The following is a 20547-nucleotide window of genomic DNA, read 5'->3' as shown; positions in this document are numbered from 1 at the left end:
AAAATATTGTGCTTCTCTGGACATTGAACTAAAAACAACACTGTCAAAGACTGCACTATTAGACTCTTATTATTTTCTCTGTGATAGTGTTAATGTGACTCAGTAGTATTTGTAGATTACCATAGCATGACAACCACTGGCCCAAATCTCCCCCTGGCCCTCTCCTCCTCTACCCTCTATCTCCCTCTTTATACGCTCTCTACCTTCTCTCTCTCCCTCTTTCCTCATCTCTCCCTCTGTGACTGCTGGCTCTGCTGTGCTCTAGCTGTGTCTATATTCCTGCTCTCCCTATCTACCTCCCCCTCTCCCTATCTACCTCCCCCTCTCCCTGTCTACCTCCCCCTCTCCCTATCTACCTCCCCCTCTCCCTATCTACCTCCCCCTCTCCCTGTCTACCTCCCCCTCTCCCTATCTACCTCCCCCTCTCCCTATCTACCTCCCCCTCTCCCTATCTACCTCCCCCTCTCCCTATCTCCCTCCCCCTCTCCCTATCTACCTCCCCCTCTCCCTGTCTACCTCTCCCTCTCCCTGTCTACCTCCCCCTCTCCCTATCTACCTCCCCCTCTCCCTATCTACCTCCCCCTCTCCCTATCTACCTCCCCCTCTCCCTATCTACCTCCCCCTCTCCCTGTCTACCTCTCCCTCTCCCGTCTACCTCCCCCTTTCTCCGTCTGCCTCCCCATCTCCCCGTCTACCTCCCCCTCTCTCCGTCTGCCTCCCCCTCTCCCCGTCTACATCCCCCTCTCCCCCTCTACATCCCCCCTCCCTGTCTACCTCTTCCTCTACCCTTCTACCTCCACCTCTATGCGTCTACCTCCCCTTCTACCCCCCTCTCCCCTTCTACCTCCACTTCTACGCTTCTACTTTCCCCATCTACCTTTCCCCATCTACCCCCCCCCTCTACTTCCCCCTCTCCCTGTCTACCTCTTCCTCTACCCTTCTCCCTCCACCTCTACCTCCCCCTCTACCCTTCTACCTCCACCTCTACGCTTCTACCTTCCCCATCTACCTCCCCCTCTCCCTTTCTACCTCCCTCTCTACGCTTCTACCTCCCTCTCTACGCTTCTACCTCCCTCTCTACGCTTCTACCTCCCCCTCTCCCTGTCTTCCTCTTCCTCTACCCTTCTACCTCCCCCTCTCCCTGTCTACCTCTTACTCTACCCTTCTACCTCCCCCTCTCTCCCTCTACCTCCCCCTCTCCCTGTCTTCCTCTTCCTCTACCCTTCTACCTCCCCCTCTCCCTGTCTACCTCTTACTCTACCCTTCTACCTCCACCTCTACCCTTCTACCTTCCCCTCTACCTCCCCCTCTACCCTTCTACCTCCCCCTCTCCCTGTCTACCTCTTCCTCTACCCTTCTACCTCCACCTCTACCCTTCCACCTCCCCCTCTCCCATTCTACCTCCCCCTCTACCTTTCTACCTTTCTATCTCCACCTCTACGCTTCTACCTCCCCCACTACCTCCCCCTCTACCCTTCTACCTCCACATCTACACTTCTACCTTCCTCCCCCCTCTCCCCTTCTACCTCCCTCTCTACGCTTCTACATCCCCCTCTCCCCCTCTACCTCCCCCTCTCCCTGTCTTCCTCTACCATTCTACCTCCACTTCTACTCTTCTACCTTCCCCTCTACCTCCCCCTCTACCCGTCTACCTTCCCCTCTACCTCCCCCTCTACCCTTCTACCTCCCCCTCTACCCTTCTACCTCCCCCTCTACCCTTCTACCTCCCTCTCTACCCTTCTACCGCCCCCTTCTACCTCCCCCTCTACCCTTCTACCGCCCCCTTCTACCTCCCCCTCTACCCTTCTACCTTCCCCTCTACCTCCCCCTCTACCCTTCTTCCTTCCCCTCTACCTCCCCCTCTACCCTTCTACCTTCCCCTCTACCTCCCCCTCTACCCTTCTACCTCCCCCTCTACCCTTCTACCTCCCCCTCTACCCTTCCACCTCCCCCTCTACCCTTCTACCTCCCCTTCTCCCCTTCTACCTCCCCATCTACCATTCTACCTCCCCTTCTCACCCGTCTACCTCCCTCTCTACACTTCTATCATCCTCTCTACCCAACTACCTCCCTCTCTACCTCTCTGTCGGGTGTCTGTGTGCTCTAGTTGTGTCTGTGTTCCTGCTCTGTTCTCCAGATTGAGATGCCGCGGCGGATGGTCTGTGACCTTCATGGTGCCTCAGATCGGCGGCTGGCACTGATTTCTGATTTAGTGTCGATCCGCTGCGCTTGTCAGGGGCTGCGAGGTGCTTTCCATGTGGTAATAGAAAAGCTCAAGGGCAGCTGGAGAAGGGAGGAGGGAGACAGAGAGAGAGGGAGAGAGCGAGAGAGAGAGAGAGAGAGAGAGAGAGAGGGGTGGGGGGAAGGATTGGTGGCAGTGGTGGAGGGAGTGGAGGAGGGAGGAGAGGTGAATAAGGCTTGAATGTGCAACTATTTGTCGACTATCAGAGCTGAGTGGGTTAGATGTACAGAGGTTTGGGTAGGGGTGAGAGAAGAGGAGAGCAAGGAAGAGGAAAATATGAAGGAGAAAGAGGAGAGAGAAGGAAGTTGGGAGACATACTGTAGGAGGAAAGAGGAGGGGTCAGGAAAGCTGAGAGGAAAATAAAGGAATAGGAAGAGGGGAATTGAGGGAGAAGGACACAGTGTCCACACATAATATGTCAACATGAACTATGGAAGGAATCAGCAGCATGAGGAAATAATGAAACGAATGAGGACCACCAAACACTACCACTACCACTAACGAGAGAGAGAGAGAGAGAGAGAGAGAGAGAGAGAGAGAGAGAGAGAGAGAGAGCACCGAGATCAGAGGCAAAGTGTACCTCCTCTTCCTCCTTCCCTCCTGTTATGCTCCCCTCCCATCCCATCTCACCCTCCCTGATAGGAAAACAAATGGTTATGATGATGGAAAAGGATTTAAGGTGTGATTTAACCGAGAGCTGGCTACAGCATTCGATAAGAGCCACTCCCACCTTTACCCGGTGCCAGCTGTGCTGTGACTGTAAAAGCCTTGTAGTGGAGAGAGGCTCATTCCTGACCAACACACCTCACTGTCCCTCCGCATTACCTCCTCACTGTGTCCTGCTTTACCCACTCATACCTCTGCATCCTCCATGCCCATACACACTACATCTCCACTGACAACATTCACACTATACTGATACACACTACATTCACAACTGATACACACTACATTCACACTAATATACACTACATTCACACTAATATACACTACATTCACACTGATATACACTACATTCAAACTATAATGATACACACTACATGTAGGTAGAGTTCGGTGTGTGTGCATAGAGTCAGTGCATGAGAATTAGTTCACGAAAGGGTCAATGCAGGTTGTCCAGGTAGCCATTTTATTAGCTTTTTAGCAGCCTTGTTTTGTAGTCTTATGGCATGGCAGTAGAAGCTGTTCAGGGTTCTTTTCGTTCCAGAATTAGTACCGCAATGGTACCACTTGCCGTGCTGTAGCAGAGAGAACAGTCTATCGCTTGGGAGGCTGGAGTTTTAAAAAAAAATGTTGGGCCTTCCTCAGCGCATGCTCTGAGTATGCATCCTGTTATTCCATCTGGCCCCGCGGCCTTGTAAATTTTAACCTGTTTAAAGGTATTATTTACATCGGCTACAGAGAGTGAGATCATACAGTTGTCCGGAACAGCCGTTGCACTCATGCATGGTTCAGTGTTGCTTGCCTCGAAGCGAGCATAGAAGGCATTTAGCTAATCTGGTAGACTCACATCGCTGTGCAGCTCGCAGCTGAGTTTCTCGTTGTAATCTGTGATAGTTTGCAAGCCCTGCCACATCTGTTGAGAATCATAGCCGGCGTAGTAGAATTCGATCTTAGTCCTGTATTGATGCGCTTTGCCTGTTTGATGGCTTACCCGGATTAGGTCGTAGCGGGATTTCATTTAAGCGTCCGGATTAGTATCCCGCTTCTTGAAAGTGGCAGCTCTAGCCTCAAATTCAGTGCGGATGTTGCATGTAATCCATGGCTTCTGGTTGGGCTATGTACGTACGGTCACTGTGGGGACGACGTCAAAGCTATTGATGAAGCTGGTGACTGATGTGGTAAACTTCTCAATGTTATTGGATGAATCCAGGAACATATTCCAATCTGTGCTGGTGAAACATCCACTTCCTTGGACCACTTCCGTATTGAGTGCGTTACTGGTACTTACTGTGTGAGCATTTGCTTGTAAGCAGGAAGCAGGAGGATGGAGTTATCGTCTGATTTGCCAATGGGAGGGTGGGGGAGGGCCTTGTATGTGTTTCTGTGTGTGGAGTAAAGGTGATGTAGAGTTTTGTTGCAGAGGTGACAAAATTAGCTAAAACGGATTTCAGTTTCACTGCATTAAAATCACCGGCCAAGAAACAGCGCCTCTGAATGTGCATTTTCTTGTTTACTTATAGCCCTATACAACTTGTTGAGTGCGGTCTTAGTGGCAGCATTGCTTTGTGGTGGTATGTAAACAGCTATGAAAAGTACAGATGAAATCTCTCTTAACAAAAATAGTGATGATAATTAATAAATACATAGAGGGATGAGACATGAAAAGAGAACAGAGACAGCCGATCTGCAGCTTATCATGAGGTATTCTAACTCAGGCGAGCAAAAACTTGAGACTTCCTTAGTATTAGAGATCGCTCACCAACTGTTGTTAACAAAGACACACATCCCTCCTCCCTTTGTCTTGCCTAAGTCTGGCATCCGGTCTAGACGATACATAGAAAAAACAGTGAGATGTATATCCATGTCCTCGTGCAGCCACGACTGAGAAAAATAGGATATTACAGTTTTTCATGTCCCGTTGATAGGATAGTCTCGAACGGAGCTCATCCAGTTTGTTCTTCATTGATTACACATTCGGCAATAGAACAGAGGGAAATGGTGTTCTACTGTATTTGTTCACCGACATAGTCTCGTCAGGGTGCCTCCCCTCCCCTGCCTGTCTTTCGCCACCGCTTCCTATTTCGCGGATTAGGGCCTTGTTCGGAGTAACGTCCAGAGCTGCCGACTCGTTGAAGTAGACATTTCCGTCCAAATTGAGGTTAGTAATCACTGTTCTGATGTCCAGAAGTTGTTTCCGGTCATAGGAATTAATGGCAGAGACATTATGTACAAAAGAAGTTACGATCAGCGTAAAAAATACACACAAAATATTAGAATTTGTCAGGAGCCCATAAGACAGATGCTATCCACTGCAGGGCCATGTTTTACATTCACACTGATACACACAATATTCAAACTGATACACACAACATTCAGAGCTGTCACGGCCGATGCTGGAAGAACTGGACCAAAGCGCAGGGTGGTGAGCGTACATTACTTTTATCTTGGAATGACGCCAACAAAACCAATAAACAATACAAAACGACCGTGAAGCTTAAGGGCTATAGTGCCACAAACAAAGACAACTACCCACACTGAAAGGAGGGAAAAGGCTACCTAAGTATGGTTCCCAATCAGAGACAACGATAGACAGCTGTCCCTGATTGAGAACCATACCTGGCCAAAACATAGAAATAAAGAAACATAGAAAACACAACATAGAATGCCCACCCCAAATCACACCCTGACCAAACCAAATAGAGACATAAAAAGGCTCTCTAAGGTCAGGACGTGACAAGAGCGTTGGACTAGTAACCGAAAGGTTGCAAGATTGAATCCCCGAGCTGACCTGGTAAAAATCTGTCGTTCTGCCCCTGATCAAGGCAGTTAGCCCACTGCTCCTAGGCCGTCATTGAAAATAAGAATTTGTTCTTAATTGACTTGCCTAGTTAAATAAAGGTCAAATAAACATTTAAAAAATCTAACTGATACACACAACATTCAAACTGATACACACAACATTCAAACTGATACACACATCATTCACACTATACTGATACATACTACACTCACACTACAATACAAGAGGTGTAAAGGCAGTGTTAAAGGCCTGTATCTCACGACTGATAAGAAGAAAGTGTTGTATACAGATTTATTGTTGTAACAGTAATATTAATGTACAATATACTGCAATAACACTGTTACAACACATTCATACTGTAATATAATAGACAGTGACTGGAATAGTGTGGTCAGAAACTTTAAGAGCAGACTAAGGAGCATGCATGACCAGATTCAGGCCTCTGTCACTCCAATTTGTCACATGAGTAAAACTGTAATTGCTGTTTATCCATCATCATAGGTTAATTATCCAACATTTACCTATCACACACACACACACACACACACACACACACACACACACACACACACACACACACACACACACACACACTTTGAGTGCTCTGTTCTCTCTAATGTTTTGCAAAAATGGATGTGGGATGGTGATATCAAAATGTAAAATATTACAACTATCTTATCATTAAAATATCTTTAAGTGTTCTGTGGGGTCCAGTGGTTACAACCGATGTACATGTACATACACATGTATGCCAGAGTCGGCAAAGGGTTCAAATCCGGCCCACTGCCCTTTGACTCGACCCCCCTTTAACATCCATGTCTATCCGACACTTAACTATCCATTCAATACAGCAAAAAAAAAATGAAATAATATTCTTTAAAAACTGCAACAACAAAAAAATAACATATTTAATTCTCACTCTCTGTCTCTCTCTTTCTCTCCCTCTCTCTCTCTGACCCCAGTGATGCTCCGTTCATTTGCTCTTATGGATAGATAATGGGCACAAAATTGAATCTCTTCATTTGCATGTAATATAATTAAGACATTCTCAAACGATGACGGATGGTGGGAGCTGCTAGGTGTCAGTCAGTCTGGTCAGACTGGACCAAACACAGCCAGAGCCAGACTCTTCACTACTTAGACTGGAATGAATAAAACCTGGAGATGGAATTCTTCACCATGCGTCATCTGGAACAACAATCACCAGCCAAGATATTCTCCTGTCTGTCAGACCAAATGATGTCTCTCCTCCATTATAACCATGCCTTCTCATCATCGTCAGACATATCCAGAGTTGTATCACACCATTAGTAGAACAGAGTAGAATGCAAAGATCTAATGCTCTTCCCTATGTTTTTAAGAGTGATCCAACCAATTTTACCAATGGTTGTGATAATGATTTAAACATCTTTACACACTGTGCATAGAACAACATCACTAGTATTAAATAGCTATGTTATTTTTTGTGACCAGAGTTGCTGTTGTGTTCTCAGTTATTCTCATCTATTTTTGCTGAATGGTAGTGGTAGTCAATGTTGCATTAAAACATAGGACATACTGATGTGCTAGTTAGAATATTGGCTATAGCAGTTGTAATGATATCTGTAATCTTCTGCAGTGACATTTTCCAATGAATGGGTAGGTAAATGAGGGTGGAACAATGCAGTCTGGCAATATATGCATAAACAGCTATTGTACATCAATGCATAAACACACACTCTCTCAGGAAGCTTTCGAACACATTCTCTCACCCTTTTAAATACACACTCAAGCACTCACACACCCCTGCACACACAAACACACACACACACTCGCACGCACGCACACACACACACAGAGCCTGAGAGAAAATTAATGAGCTCTCATTCATAATCCTGGACAAAGAGAGCCATATTCACCCTTGGATGGTTTATTGACTGATTTCATTTATTTGTGTGAAATAAATAGGAGGTAAACATTGGCTCGCTCCCACATTTTCCGCGACACACTCGCTGCACAGAATTCTGGGAGAAATGATCCCACCAACAGCGGGGTCACTGATTGGCTCTCGCGTCAGTGTGTGACAAATTACCCAATGAGAAATGGGTTACCCATTTCCACAAAGTAATTAACCTGGGTGATAGTGAAACAAATTATTACATTTATGTAATATTATTTCGCATCTGTCGCCAGGACTGGGAAAATCTTTATCCCTGTGCACGCCTCCCCAACCCTCCTGATGCTCTGTGAATATTAACACATCCAGACGTCGACACATGCGCGCACACACACACTGGTGTTCACTCGGCTATTGAGTGCCAGTTGTTGCACTTTTTGTAGCTTTATTATTTATTTATGCTAGTTTGTATGGAGGAGAGCATCCAGATCAACAGTGATACTCTACATCATGTGCTGGATGTTCCGATCCAGGTAAAGAACAAGCAACAATGGGTAGATCTTGAATGTAATACTATTGAGAATGTAACCTAAAGAAGTAGCAGTGGCAGCCAAAGAAAAACAGGGTGTCGGTGGGTTTCGTTAACCAAACCCCAGACAACATTACTAATATGATGATGATTATTATTATTATTTCAATTAACTCATTTGTAAACACATTAGTGCATTTACCAAGCCTCTCATGTGGAGACATTGTCCTATATCCTCTCTTCAGGTAGTCCCATGCTCCAACCATAGACACACTATAGGCCTACTGTCATAAACAGAGAAGGTCACATAGATCAGTGGTTCCAACACACACACAGAGAGAGGGGGGGGGGGGGGGGGGGGTGGAGGGGTAAGATATGTGTAGAGTTTAATAGCTCGCTCCACATGCCTGTTTGATGTTCTGTCGGAGGCGGTGTAAATGATGCTGCTGCGGCACCACGATTTAGAGCTTGTCGCCGTTTTGTTGGGGAGATTATCCTCAGGGACGTGCGTTAATACAGCCGAGATTGCTCCAAATATGGGTTTGATGAATGAATCCGTGATATACATTGACATGACGAAACAAAATATAGGCCTGTACAATCAACGTTACAGCGCGATAGTATCCATCACATCTAAGGTCAAACCCGTCAATGGAGCTCGGGGGGAAGAGAAGGCAGAACTCATGGCACGGGTCGCATTTACTTGACATATTTGGCTGGATAGGATGTGTCATTCGATTCGGCAAAAACGTTTGTTGTTTTGAAAGATGTGCACGACTTAACACGTATTTCTGTTATAGAAATTATAGAAATCTATAAATATAAAGATATATTATTCATTGCCTTGAGCTTTCATATCCATAACACACCCACATTGCTTTTCTCTAGTCTGGGGGTGGAATTCCATCAGTAGCCTACGTCGGCGAAATATCAGTAGCAGTACATATTGGACGGATATACTGTAGACTATTTACAGCTCGTTGTTAGATAGTTTGATGTTTTGATCATCGGTTTTCCTATTTATTGTAGGCCTACCGTATATCACCGGAGAACGGTGACTCATGCCCGTGCCTCCGAGTCCCGGTATGAAGCATTTTAGGGAAATACAAATAAACATTAGGTCAGTATTTGATTCTGATAGGCTGGGTGCATGCGTCACGTTCAAGAAAAGGAGTTTGATTCGTGATGTGACATATTGAAAATGATTTTAATTTGTTCATTTACAGTCAATTGATAAAAACATGGCCATGAAACGAAATGGTTTGTTCAGTATCAGATCAAACATTTAAGAAATTCTGATATGATAATAAGCACAGACAATAATTTAGAACATATCACAAACTGACCAAATGGGAACAAGTCAAGAATGCTTCCTCTACACAAAACATCCTATATAACAGATTATATTCAAGTCGATTTTTCTTGTCTTAATTATAGTAGGCCTGTTTCCGTAAATTTACCTTGGCCAGCACATGCAGTCAAGTTCGTTTCCATGTTGTGTGATTCCTTTGAGATTATCGCTTGTCTTCCTCTTCCGTTGTATGAATCTTGTTATGCTTTTCAAACAAAAAAACTCCCAGGTGTGTGATATCTGCACGTGCACGGCGCATGCCCGTGGCCAATCATGGTTACATGCTGTGCAGCAGGTGACATTAAAAACGAGTTTTATTCTTTTTTTTTTGTTGAGTTTTTACACCCTCGACCATCGGCCGGTGGAAACTGTTAGAAACTCCACTAGCAAATATCAGCAGTATTTTGTAATAGACAAAGGAAATGAAAGCGAGGTGGTAAATATATGTTTTTTAATAAATAAAATGATAAACAAATAAATAAATATACATAGCCTACATGTAAAATAAATCAAGTTATAAAAGTTATAAATCAATACATGCACATCATAAATGGATAAGCTAAACATTTACCCATTTATCCACCTTCAAATCGTTTGGTTTTAGTATTAGTGTGCCAACAAAACTGTGGCTGTTGTTTTGCTGCTGCCTTGCTTTTTTTGCTTGGAGACATTCTCATCCTTGTCCAACTGTATTGGACTGGATGTGTTCAACAACAAAACAAAAAATTATAGATGACAAAGTAAAAAAGAAAAACGCTTAAAACGTGGCGCTTGGCTTGGTGGTGGTTGGCCTACTACTAAGTAAAACTCATGGATACTGTGTGCTCCAGCGCTTTTCGCCGCAGGGAGGCGATGCTCGTCCCTCTCCAGACGTCATTTTCCGGGGAGCTACACAGCTGGGGAGAGCTCGTCACGTTGGTGGGACCGGACAGGGAGGCCGGGACCATCCCGGGGAACGGGTTCTGGTAGAGGTGAGACTGGAGCCCGGATCCGTTCGACGACATGTTGGATAGCCCCATGGAGTTGGGCGGCGGGCCGGACAGACTGCACTGGGACAGGGACTGCGCCATGGCATGCTGGTGCTGGCGACCCAGGGCTGGAGGGAGCTGCAGCTGAGAGACGCCTGGCATCCCTGCCGTGGCCCAGCGGGTGTCGTTGGCGTGGAAGGAGCACAGGCTGTCGCCCATGGCCGCGGCGGCGGCAGCAGCAGAGTTGAACTGACTGTGCAGGCCGTGGTGAGTGGGCAGCAGCGTTCCCGGAGCGCGGAAAACGTTGGTGGTCTTCTTGCGCTTCTTCCACTTGGCGCGTCGGTTCTGGAACCAAACCTGGAGTAGAGAGAGAGGGAGAGAGATGGGTTAGAATCTGGCTACAGTGTCATCAATGTGAGACACAATGAGTATGCTACTGTACACTTCTCTATACGGTCACTTTAACGCACGGGAAAGAGGTTTAGGTTCTTAGAAGAGAAGGAAGCCCATAACACAGATATTTCCATTACAAATCTTCTTTATATCAGCGGATTCCATGAATAACACTAGATATGATATACAACGGATGAAATGATATGCCATAAACGAAGGATTTGATATCTTACATGACATAACGCCAAAAATCCATGTCAGTAAATGGTCTGTGGCATGCCTGCATTAGTCCATGGATATCATAAAATAAAAATGGCTACGTCAGAAAACACAATAGCCCTATGCGGGAGGTGGTCCAGTCAGCTGACAATATGTGTTGTAACTGTTATGAGCCCTATAGCCCATGATTTTGATATGCATTTTAAATATGCTAGCCGAAACCCGTTTACTATTTAGAATATTATAAAAAATTATACAGAGCGACTTACAGTAGAGTGCATACCTTTTTCGTACTTTTTCGTACTATCAAACTTAGCTTATATCATTTGTTGCATAGCATGGATATAAACACTTACTTTTGGCCTTTTGGATACAAAACAGCAATAATAATAGTATTTCGGAAATAAAGGCGTTATTAATGTGACCCAGGCCTCAGTTGTAAATGGCACAAGCAGTGTTTATTCTGCGGGTCCTTGAGAGACTGTCTATATAGATCTCATAGTAGGCCTAACCCGGTTAGCGCCGATGATTAATGTGAAGATTTGGTTGAGAAACTGTGCCGTAGTATTAAGAGGCCCAATCTCAGTCTATCCCCCAGAGCAGCCAGCCGTGAAATCAGGCCTCAAATGCATTACACTTCAAAGGAAAGAAAATGCAATTTCTCATTCTGTTTAAAAGACAGAGTACACGTTCAGCGCTTCCGCCATTAAGACGTGGAACTCTGACAGGCCCATTTCAGAAGAGAACAGTGCAAGCTGCATGCGCCTTCTCATTCGAAACATCCCAGATATAGGCTATTTTTACCCACTGGCTTCCTATTATTATTATCATTGGCTATACTCTTTATAAATGGCTCGTCATTTCGCTAATTCTTATTTTATGTAAATAAGATATTGAAACCAAATTGATCCGTGCAATAATAATGATTACCGCAGTTACTGTTTCACATGTGAACGACTCCTCTGCATTTTTCATTGCTGCTTAATAAGCCCTTATCGCAATAAATAATTCAGAAATTGGTTGATAATAATGGATTTGGTTTTATTGCACTATCATCGTGAGAAGGGCTACATGGTAATGAACGACGATGCATCAGAGGACCCAAACCAACTGCTATGTCGAGCTATTATTGAATTAATCTCGTGAGCTATTTTGACAACTGAGCTATATGGAATGTAAAGGGAAACAAAATAAACCATTAGGGCCTACCATTGGTCATGTTGTCACCTAATATCGACATAGAAGTAATTATGTTGTAAAATATAGTTTAATAGTGAGGGTATAATAAAGATAAAATCATCATTCCATTTTTATTATGCATGAGAACGCACGAATATAGGCCCACTCCAATAGGACAACAAAACGAAACGTTATTAGATTTTAAGGACCAAAGTCATTACCTAATAAAATAGCCTACCTCTTGTATCATTTCATCTGGCCCATTGAGAGTTGTATGTGTGGCTTATTGCATATGCACATTGCACATGATAATTTGTGTAGTTTACAGTGCATAATAATTCAGTCAAATGTATGCATGCAAAACTGAATGTTGCTTTTGATACAGTGAGTAGAAAAACATACACTCATATTTAGGAAATTCTTATTTTCATGAATTATATCGGCTACCTAGGTCCTACATTAAGATGCCCTTAATATGTCCACGTACAATCTGTAATTTTCAGATATTATGAAAACTTACACTCATGGAATTTAAATTATAGTAACTATCCAAGTCGATTTATTAATGCAACTTTGTAGACATGGGTTGCACGTTTCATCCCAATCTTGTTTTGAACGTTCGTTTTAAAAATGATGCCCAGCTGAGAATTCTGTTCAATGCCGTCTCAATGGGTGGTGATGAAAATGTCATCTTAAATGCATAACTGTGGATGGGAAACACGATGACATTTCAAAAGGATTAGTAGGAAAAGCTTTTGCCATCAGTGTGATGTCTCCAGATTGACTTTAGATGCAGTATAACGCTAGCTAGTTAATATTGATGGGAGAGCAACCAAATTTTAGCTAGCTAACGTTAGCATTGCTAGCTATTTCTGACGAACTTGAGAGAGATGCAATGTTGCCATGAGCTAGCAAAGTAAACATGACGACATTATAATAACGGCAAAGTTGTTTTTCTACGTTAGCAATGTCATTTTATTTCCAGGCCACTATAGTGTAAATTTGACGAATCAGTCACTAGCCCCTGCTCAAAAAGACTTGGCATTAGGCCTAAACATCAATCAGATGTCAATATTCTGCGGCATCTGTAGAATGTCGATAACAATGGCAACGACGAGACAGCGTGACGGAGGTGCACCTATGGTAAAAGCTGTTTTAATCTCAAATTTTATTTTTATTAGTTCTGTTCGTTCATTCTGGACAATTGTATCTCATAACATCCCGGTTTTGTCAGCTCTGTCTTGAATAACATAATTTTGGGACACGTTTCTTGCATCTGGTTTCAACCAAATCGCTGTAGAACGTTATTACCCGGGCTCTTGCGCGTTATTTTCAGAACCATGGACAGGTCGCGCACCCAGTGCAGTGTCAGAGATTTAGGTTAGTCTAGCATACATTCTGTATTTCCTGATACTTTTAACAACAAAAACAAGACCCTCCAAAAATACAATCGAGGTTCAGGTGTAAGCTATTATTATTTTTGGCACAAGGAAATAAAAGATGGTTGCCTCGAGGAACACAAGGCGTGGCCTATATGCTATACTCCTATAGTATATCGCTAATGGATTAAATGTAGTTTTAGCTCCAAGGGAATAGCCTATTAGTGGCAAATAGTTTAGGTTATTATACATTTCTAGTGGCCAAATTTTTACGCAGTATCAAGATGTATGGTAGGCCTATTTTAATCCCTTCAATAGTCTACACTTCATCTTCTTAAGATTCAAGCTTCTTAGCCTATATTATATTGGCACTTCTGTGAGAACAGCTGTGAGTTAGATATTTTCACCGAGTGGTAATTTAGACTGTAATGAAGATGTACTTTCCAATTAGCCGTGGTGCCTAGTTACTTGAGGAAATATTGTTATTGTGCACGTGAAGTGAAATAATAACACCCACTGACGGTTAATATTTACATTATTTTTGAGGGTTAAGAGGGCACATTACATACACATTTCATCGCATCATTTCCCGCAGTATTAGTACACTACTCTTACAGTGTTATTATAGGCTATTTGTTTCAAAATAATTTGCTATGACACATACATTTCCCAATCCATATCACAAACAAACCTGCACGCGAGATTCCGTTACCTGAACGCGAGATTCCGTTAGGCCGATCCGTAGGGCCAGTTCCTCCCTCATGAAGATATCTGGGTAATGCGTTTTGGCGAAGCTGCGCTCCAGTTCGTTAAGTTGGGCTGGGGTGAATCGGGTCCGGTGTCGCTTCTGTTTCTGACTCTGACTTCCTCCGGATTGGCTGGAGTTATTCTGCTGCTGCTTGTCCTGTTGCTCTTTACTGTTGGCCTGCACGCCGGAAGGGTTGGATCCACCATTGTTGATATCGTCTCCAGGGAGCATGGTGGTCCCCTCCACGGTGTCTGGCCCCGGGGCTAGCTCGCCGGAGTGGCCGGGGTCAGGTCCAACTCCACCACCTAGCCTGCACTTCAGAGCCTCCCTGTGACCCAGCAGCTCTGCCGCGGCATCCTTCATCCCTGGATAGACAACACCCGGTCAGAATTTAAAGGCAATGTCACAACTATTTTGTATAGGCTAATGCATAGGAAAAATGTAAATTAGTATGATATATTTTTAAAATACATTGTTTAGTTAGATTATCGAAAGTGACACTTTTATGAATCTAACGAAGTCTGGCAAGGGGATAATAGTTTGTCATGCATGCAGATAATTGGTTGAACATTTTGTCACTTTACAAATGCTCTCTAAAAACATGGTGAAACCATCGAAGTGGACATTACATTATGGATAAAACCAGACACTAACTGTCTTTTAAACAAGCACATAACTATCATAGGCTACAGCGTTTAATCTAGGCTACTCCTTAATTCCATTTGATCACATCAATAATTTAGAAAACGGTTAAATCAAATTACGCAGTAATATAATAATAATAATTACTTTTCCAATGAATTATCTCACTTAACTGACATTAAGATAAAATAAGAAACAAATTGTCAATTTTCTCTGCTTGATTTAGATTAGAAGTGCCTCCAGCTTACAGTAGAGTTGAAGACCGGAGTTTGGCGACGATAACTCACCGAGGCGAGCATCCAGGAGGTCGGCGTGCGATAGCATTGCGCACCTCTCCAGTGCGAAATGCTATTTCAAAAAAATCTCTATGACTTTAACCTGTTTAAAAAATATATATAGCCTAAATAAAAGCAAATTCTGTTTGTGGTTAAAAAAGGAGGTTCCTTGCATTATAATGTCCTTTAGAGAAACGGGGAGGCGCCTAACAACCCAATGAACCCACGAGCTTCTTTAAAGGAGAGCCAATCAGATTTGAAGCTAGAGATATGTCAACAACCTCGAGACCCCAGAGCAGCCAGCCACTCAAATTCTCCCATCCAGCAAAATTCACAAGTTCATTTCTCCTCATTTCTGTAATTGGCTTTGATTTCAACTCCAAATTATATCAAATAAAATCACTTGATTTAATATCTGTGAAAGCTTCGACCCATTTGATAAACTGGATCAGCGCAGTATTTGTTTAATTGTGCGTGCTGTTGCTGCCTTTCTCTATAATGGATGAGCCCCAGGTTTGAACAACGACTAATTTACCCAAGTTAACAGCCTCTGTGGCTACATAAACATATTAGACTCGTTTCTGGCGTGTGAATGACAGAACATATTTCCTACACAACTAACTGCCTCAAATTAGGTTAAACCTACATAGCCCGAGTATGAAAGCTCTTAGTGTGCATTTATACCACATCTTATAACCAAGTCAAGGTTACGTTTATATCAAGTGTCTGTTGAAGTGGCTCAGTGACTTGTGTTTTAATAGCAAGGCCCTTTGTCATTTTGAAACTGTGAATGGCTGTGGATAGTCTTAGTTTCCCCAGACATGTTCGACCTCTTTTATACAACGTGTCCCAGTCAGTCCTGCCTTTTGGAGATGAAGTGAACCTCTGCTAATGCCTCTTACTCCCCATTCAGCCAACAACAACGTTTAGATTAGCGATATATTTCTAACCAGAGTCATTTTCAACACCATTAGGCTTTTATGTAATTCGTGCCAAATCTATACGATTTTTATTACAAATATTAGAGTAAAATCAGTATAAATTAGAGTTGATTTACTACTGTTTAGGCTCGACTGTCATGCAGGGTGGGACTTATTGTACATGATATGTGAGCAAATTAAGTGCATAATTCAGCGGAAAGTTGAAACTGAGTTGTGGCTGAACATGATCTGAGGATGTTTCCCTTTCATGGAGACAGCGGATCTCCCAGAAGGCGTGGATTGCACTAGAACAGACACAATCATGCTTTAAACACTTTGCTGTTGGCCAATTGCTTTTCATGGTATTGATTTTTCATCCAATCTGCCCAAATTAAGCGTACTCATTTCAGTCAGACCAAGCAGGTAGGCTATAAACAGGTATCCAATGTAGTCTATAAATATACCGCCATTATACCAATTAGCACATTGGGTTCTTGTCACACATCATGTTCCCAAAATATATAAGGGACACAAAAGAATCCAACAGGCTCCCTACAGCTGTTGGAAGGTTTTGTGAAAGCTAGTTCATTTGTTGTGGAGTGAATGGTGCCTTTTTGGAAGTAACACAAAGGATGCGTCCTAGCGTAAACTTGGGGCACTTTGGGGTCCTTTCCCAGCCCATCTCGAGTTGAATTAGCTCGGCTCATCTTTTATCTAGTGGCAATCTGGTGGGACGACCGACCGGGGAGCGGGAGAGAATCTCGGACACAACGGGGTCACTGGCAATCGCTCACGCGCCACGCAACCGCAGGGTAGGTTATTATACTGCGGCGTCCTGAAAATGAAAAAAGAGAGAAGAGTGTGGATTCGATTTGGAAACAATTGTCTGTTCCTCTGCGTTTTCATATCCCAAATGTCACAGAACGTGGATTAAAGCGCCGGAGCAGAGAATGTGTGCGTAATTCAAGATGTCCGGGCTTGTGTTGTTCTTTCCCACTTTTTATTTGAAGAACATACATCTTTTATTTGCTATATTCAACATCAACGAGATGTAAACATATTAGCGTTATAAAATTATTGAATATGTTACCAGTTTATACGTGTCGGTTTAAGCTGTCTTCGGTTGTGCGCTGAAACAATAACGATCATTTAAAATCATTACTTTGTTTGGTCTTCGCTGCCCAGTCAGAACAGCAGCATAGCGCGGTGTGATTGATTGCGCGCTTCATTTTACGAGTTTTCAATAGCTCACGGCTTTTATGGCTGTACAAACAAAAGTGAATGACTCCTCTCCGCTCGCCAGCTCACATTTAACCCGGGAAAACGCCTAGAGGCAAGCGCATTGGCATGGTGCTCCAAGGCATGGGAGAAAAAAAAACTGCACTTTCAAGGATATATCATGTACAGAAATACACATAGGCTTTATTAAAATGCTTTGTGCAGAAAGTGACCCTATATTGAATTCCACGCTCTTTGATGCACCTTGTCTGATCTTTCTACAGTGCTGTAAAGGGCAAACGATGGACTTTGTTTGGCGGATGAAGTGATTTTCCTCTTATAAATAGGTTTCAGATTGTTTCCCAAAGACAGAGGAGAAAAACAACAACTAGGCTGAAAACACATTGGCTCCCTCTAATGCAATTTATTCACCTAGTTTACTTCGTACATACCTATATATTGAATCTCTGTACGACAATACCTGCCCCAGAACTAAGCACATGGATTTTAAGCTTTATTGGCGAAACATGGTGGATTTATTATTTTTTTTGTGGGAAGAAATGTAACCGTTTCCTGGTGCGACAAAAGGTATTTTCAGTATATGTTTACTCCGGTGGAATGTTGCAAGTAGGCCTACACTGTGTAACCATAGGCATATCCCCTTTCTATAATAATAACAATAATAATAATAATAATGATAGGCCTAATACAATCAGTCAAAAGCATCAGAAATGATCAAATATTTCTCAAATAGGCAAATAGGCCTACGCTATTGTTTATTATTAGCCTTTGAGTACATTTTATATAATAAAATCACGAGTTCATCACGAACAAATATTGCAAATAAACAGCAACCTCTGCTGCAAAATATTGAAATAAGGGACTCGAAAGCCAATAGGCCGATAAAAAAAATTGCCAACTGCCTATAAGGCAATTCAATTTGGTGCCATAGTGAAACATGATTATTTTGATTGTATTTATTGATGTTGTTATTACTTTATTTATTTTTTTATTTGAAGGATTCTCGGTGTTAGGCTATGTAAACACCTTTACTATGTATTTCTCTAACGAAATTGTAACCCATAATTTAACACAGTGTGTCTGTGTATGTGTGTGTGTGTGTTTGTCAGATAAAGGTCCTCATTTCGCTGAATTGAATAAGCTGTAATTAGGGTAAACAACAAGGAGCAAAGCAGTGGCTTCTCTCCCTGGCTGAGATTCCCATAACAAGCCCACATCAATCTTATCCAGCATAGAAATACAAATAGACAAACAAACCAATTCGCCCCCTGCAAGTTAATGCAGCGCATCTGAGTGGAAAGTAGACATTTTCACGCGCTCTGGAGATGAGGAGTGACTTTTAATAAAACCACAAGAAAAACAAATGTAATTCTATACGCAGTAGGCCTATTGGAACTGGAGATTTCCAGTGCACCTCTCTCTTTCCACCGGGGGCCTTGGGCATTCGCTGGCGCACCGGGAGTTTCATGCAAGAGACACAGCGTGTTACCTTTTGCCCGTCACCACCGCCAATGCCCGTCACCACTCTCCCGCGTGCATTCTTGTCTCGGGCCACGCACGGTGCAGAGAGCTAACACCGAGGATGGTTTTTGTTCACTCTTTTTCCTTCTTTTTATTCTTCTCCTCTCCTCCTCTTCATCCAGGGTAAATCTAATTCATCGGGCGTCTGTATTCCCTCAATTAGAGAATTCTAAATCGATCTGCCATTTGCAGAAATGCCAGTTTAACAAATTAGATTCTTGTTTCGTGCAGGTGATTTGGTGACAGTCGGGCGATTAGTAGTAATAAATTGTTGTCTTTGAGTTCTGGGGAGGAAAAAGGAGCGAGAAAAGAGAGAGGCGCTGTGCTTGCCAGGGCTACATCCACCAGGTGCGTCGCTTTGCCTCGACGTTTGGTCACAAATCCAGGTAGCGCCCGCGGACCACCACCGCATCTCATGCTTCAATTAGCGCCGCTGCCCTCTGCGCGGACTCGATTAGACCGTGATTTATCCGAAATAAATATAATTATGGTTCCAAATAAAATAATCAGCATTGAAGAGCGATTTCCTTAACGAGATGGAGCGGCTGGATGTCACGGAGAGACGCGCGCCTCATTAGGGCGTTAATAAGACTTCGGGGTGATCCCGATAATTATCGAAATCTGTAAAATAAGACAAATGTAACCTTAATTTGTCTGCCCAGTCAGGTTTTTTGTCTTGTATTATTAGACTGGCATTTAGGTGTCTTGGGTGCCTTATCCTCGAAAGAGGGTGAATTTAGAGAAAAAAAATAGGCCATGAGATTTAACATTTAGAATCAAATTATATTATTAATTTGCAGTGATTTTAACACAGGCTTAGCAACCTAATACATGTTTGTCGGCTTTAATAAATATATTGGCCTACACCAAACATCTTCAAGCAGTTTAGGGTTTTATAAAGACTTAAATTTAAAAAGCAAATCAAACTAATGGATTGAAATTAAACTTAAATAGACCATGTACGAAATTAATGTGTTTCCTTTATTTGGTTGGCATATCGGTAGGCATATTTTGGTCAGGTAAACAGAAACTATTTAGCCAATTCCACAGTGGAACATAAAAAATATGTTAACCCAAATAAAATCTTGAATTGTAGTTTTTAAATGTCTACATTTGCGGACCAAAATAAGCAATGTGAATTTGTGGACAAGCCACAGTGTGACTTGATGCCCAACTAGGTCTACTGGTCAATTCGCGGACAGCCTGTCAGATCCACTGTAGACTGTCTGGTTAGCAATGACAGTGCTGATGATATCACTAGGCTGCATGGACTTCATTCACCAGCGGAGGTCGGTGTCCTGATTCTTACCCCTAGGAACAGACATCATGCCAATTTCTCTCTATCCAATCCCATGACACAGACACTAGGACGATGTTATATGATGATATATAGTTGGATGTAATTTGATATGGTGTAGCTAGCTCCTGTCTCTCATCCGGATGTTCTTCGGTCCATCACTTATTTTGACTGTTATCTCGATTCTTAAGAACAAATACACATTAAACTAGGCTAAATATTGAATCAGTCATCATCAAGAAGAATATATCTCCATTCAAGACATTGAGGAACACTTTCTAAATCAATTGATGCAAGACACTACAG

The 20547-nt window shown here is 43.0% G+C and overlaps 1 protein-coding gene across 1 annotated transcript; it reads right to left on the bottom strand.

The window, feature by feature from the left end:
- Positions 1-9298: 9298 nt before the first annotated feature.
- Positions 9299-15331, bottom strand: LOC120025730 (homeobox protein orthopedia B-like). Its single transcript, XM_038970322.1, has 3 exons — positions 15277-15331; positions 14312-14712; positions 9299-10786 (listed from the first exon to the last, which is right to left on the bottom strand). The coding sequence occupies exons 1-3, from the start codon at positions 15311-15313 to the stop codon at positions 10259-10261; spliced, it is 966 nt and encodes a 321-aa protein (XP_038826250.1). The 5' UTR covers positions 15314-15331; the 3' UTR covers positions 9299-10258.
- Between the last annotated feature and the right edge of the window lie 5216 nt (positions 15332-20547).

This window comes from Salvelinus namaycush, chromosome 31, assembly GCF_016432855.1.
Source record: "Salvelinus namaycush isolate Seneca chromosome 31, SaNama_1.0, whole genome shotgun sequence".
Classification (NCBI taxonomy): Eukaryota; Metazoa; Chordata; class Actinopteri; order Salmoniformes; family Salmonidae; genus Salvelinus; species Salvelinus namaycush.
Note: the sequence above shows the minus strand (reverse complement) of the source record. Positions and strands in the feature narration are given on the sequence as shown.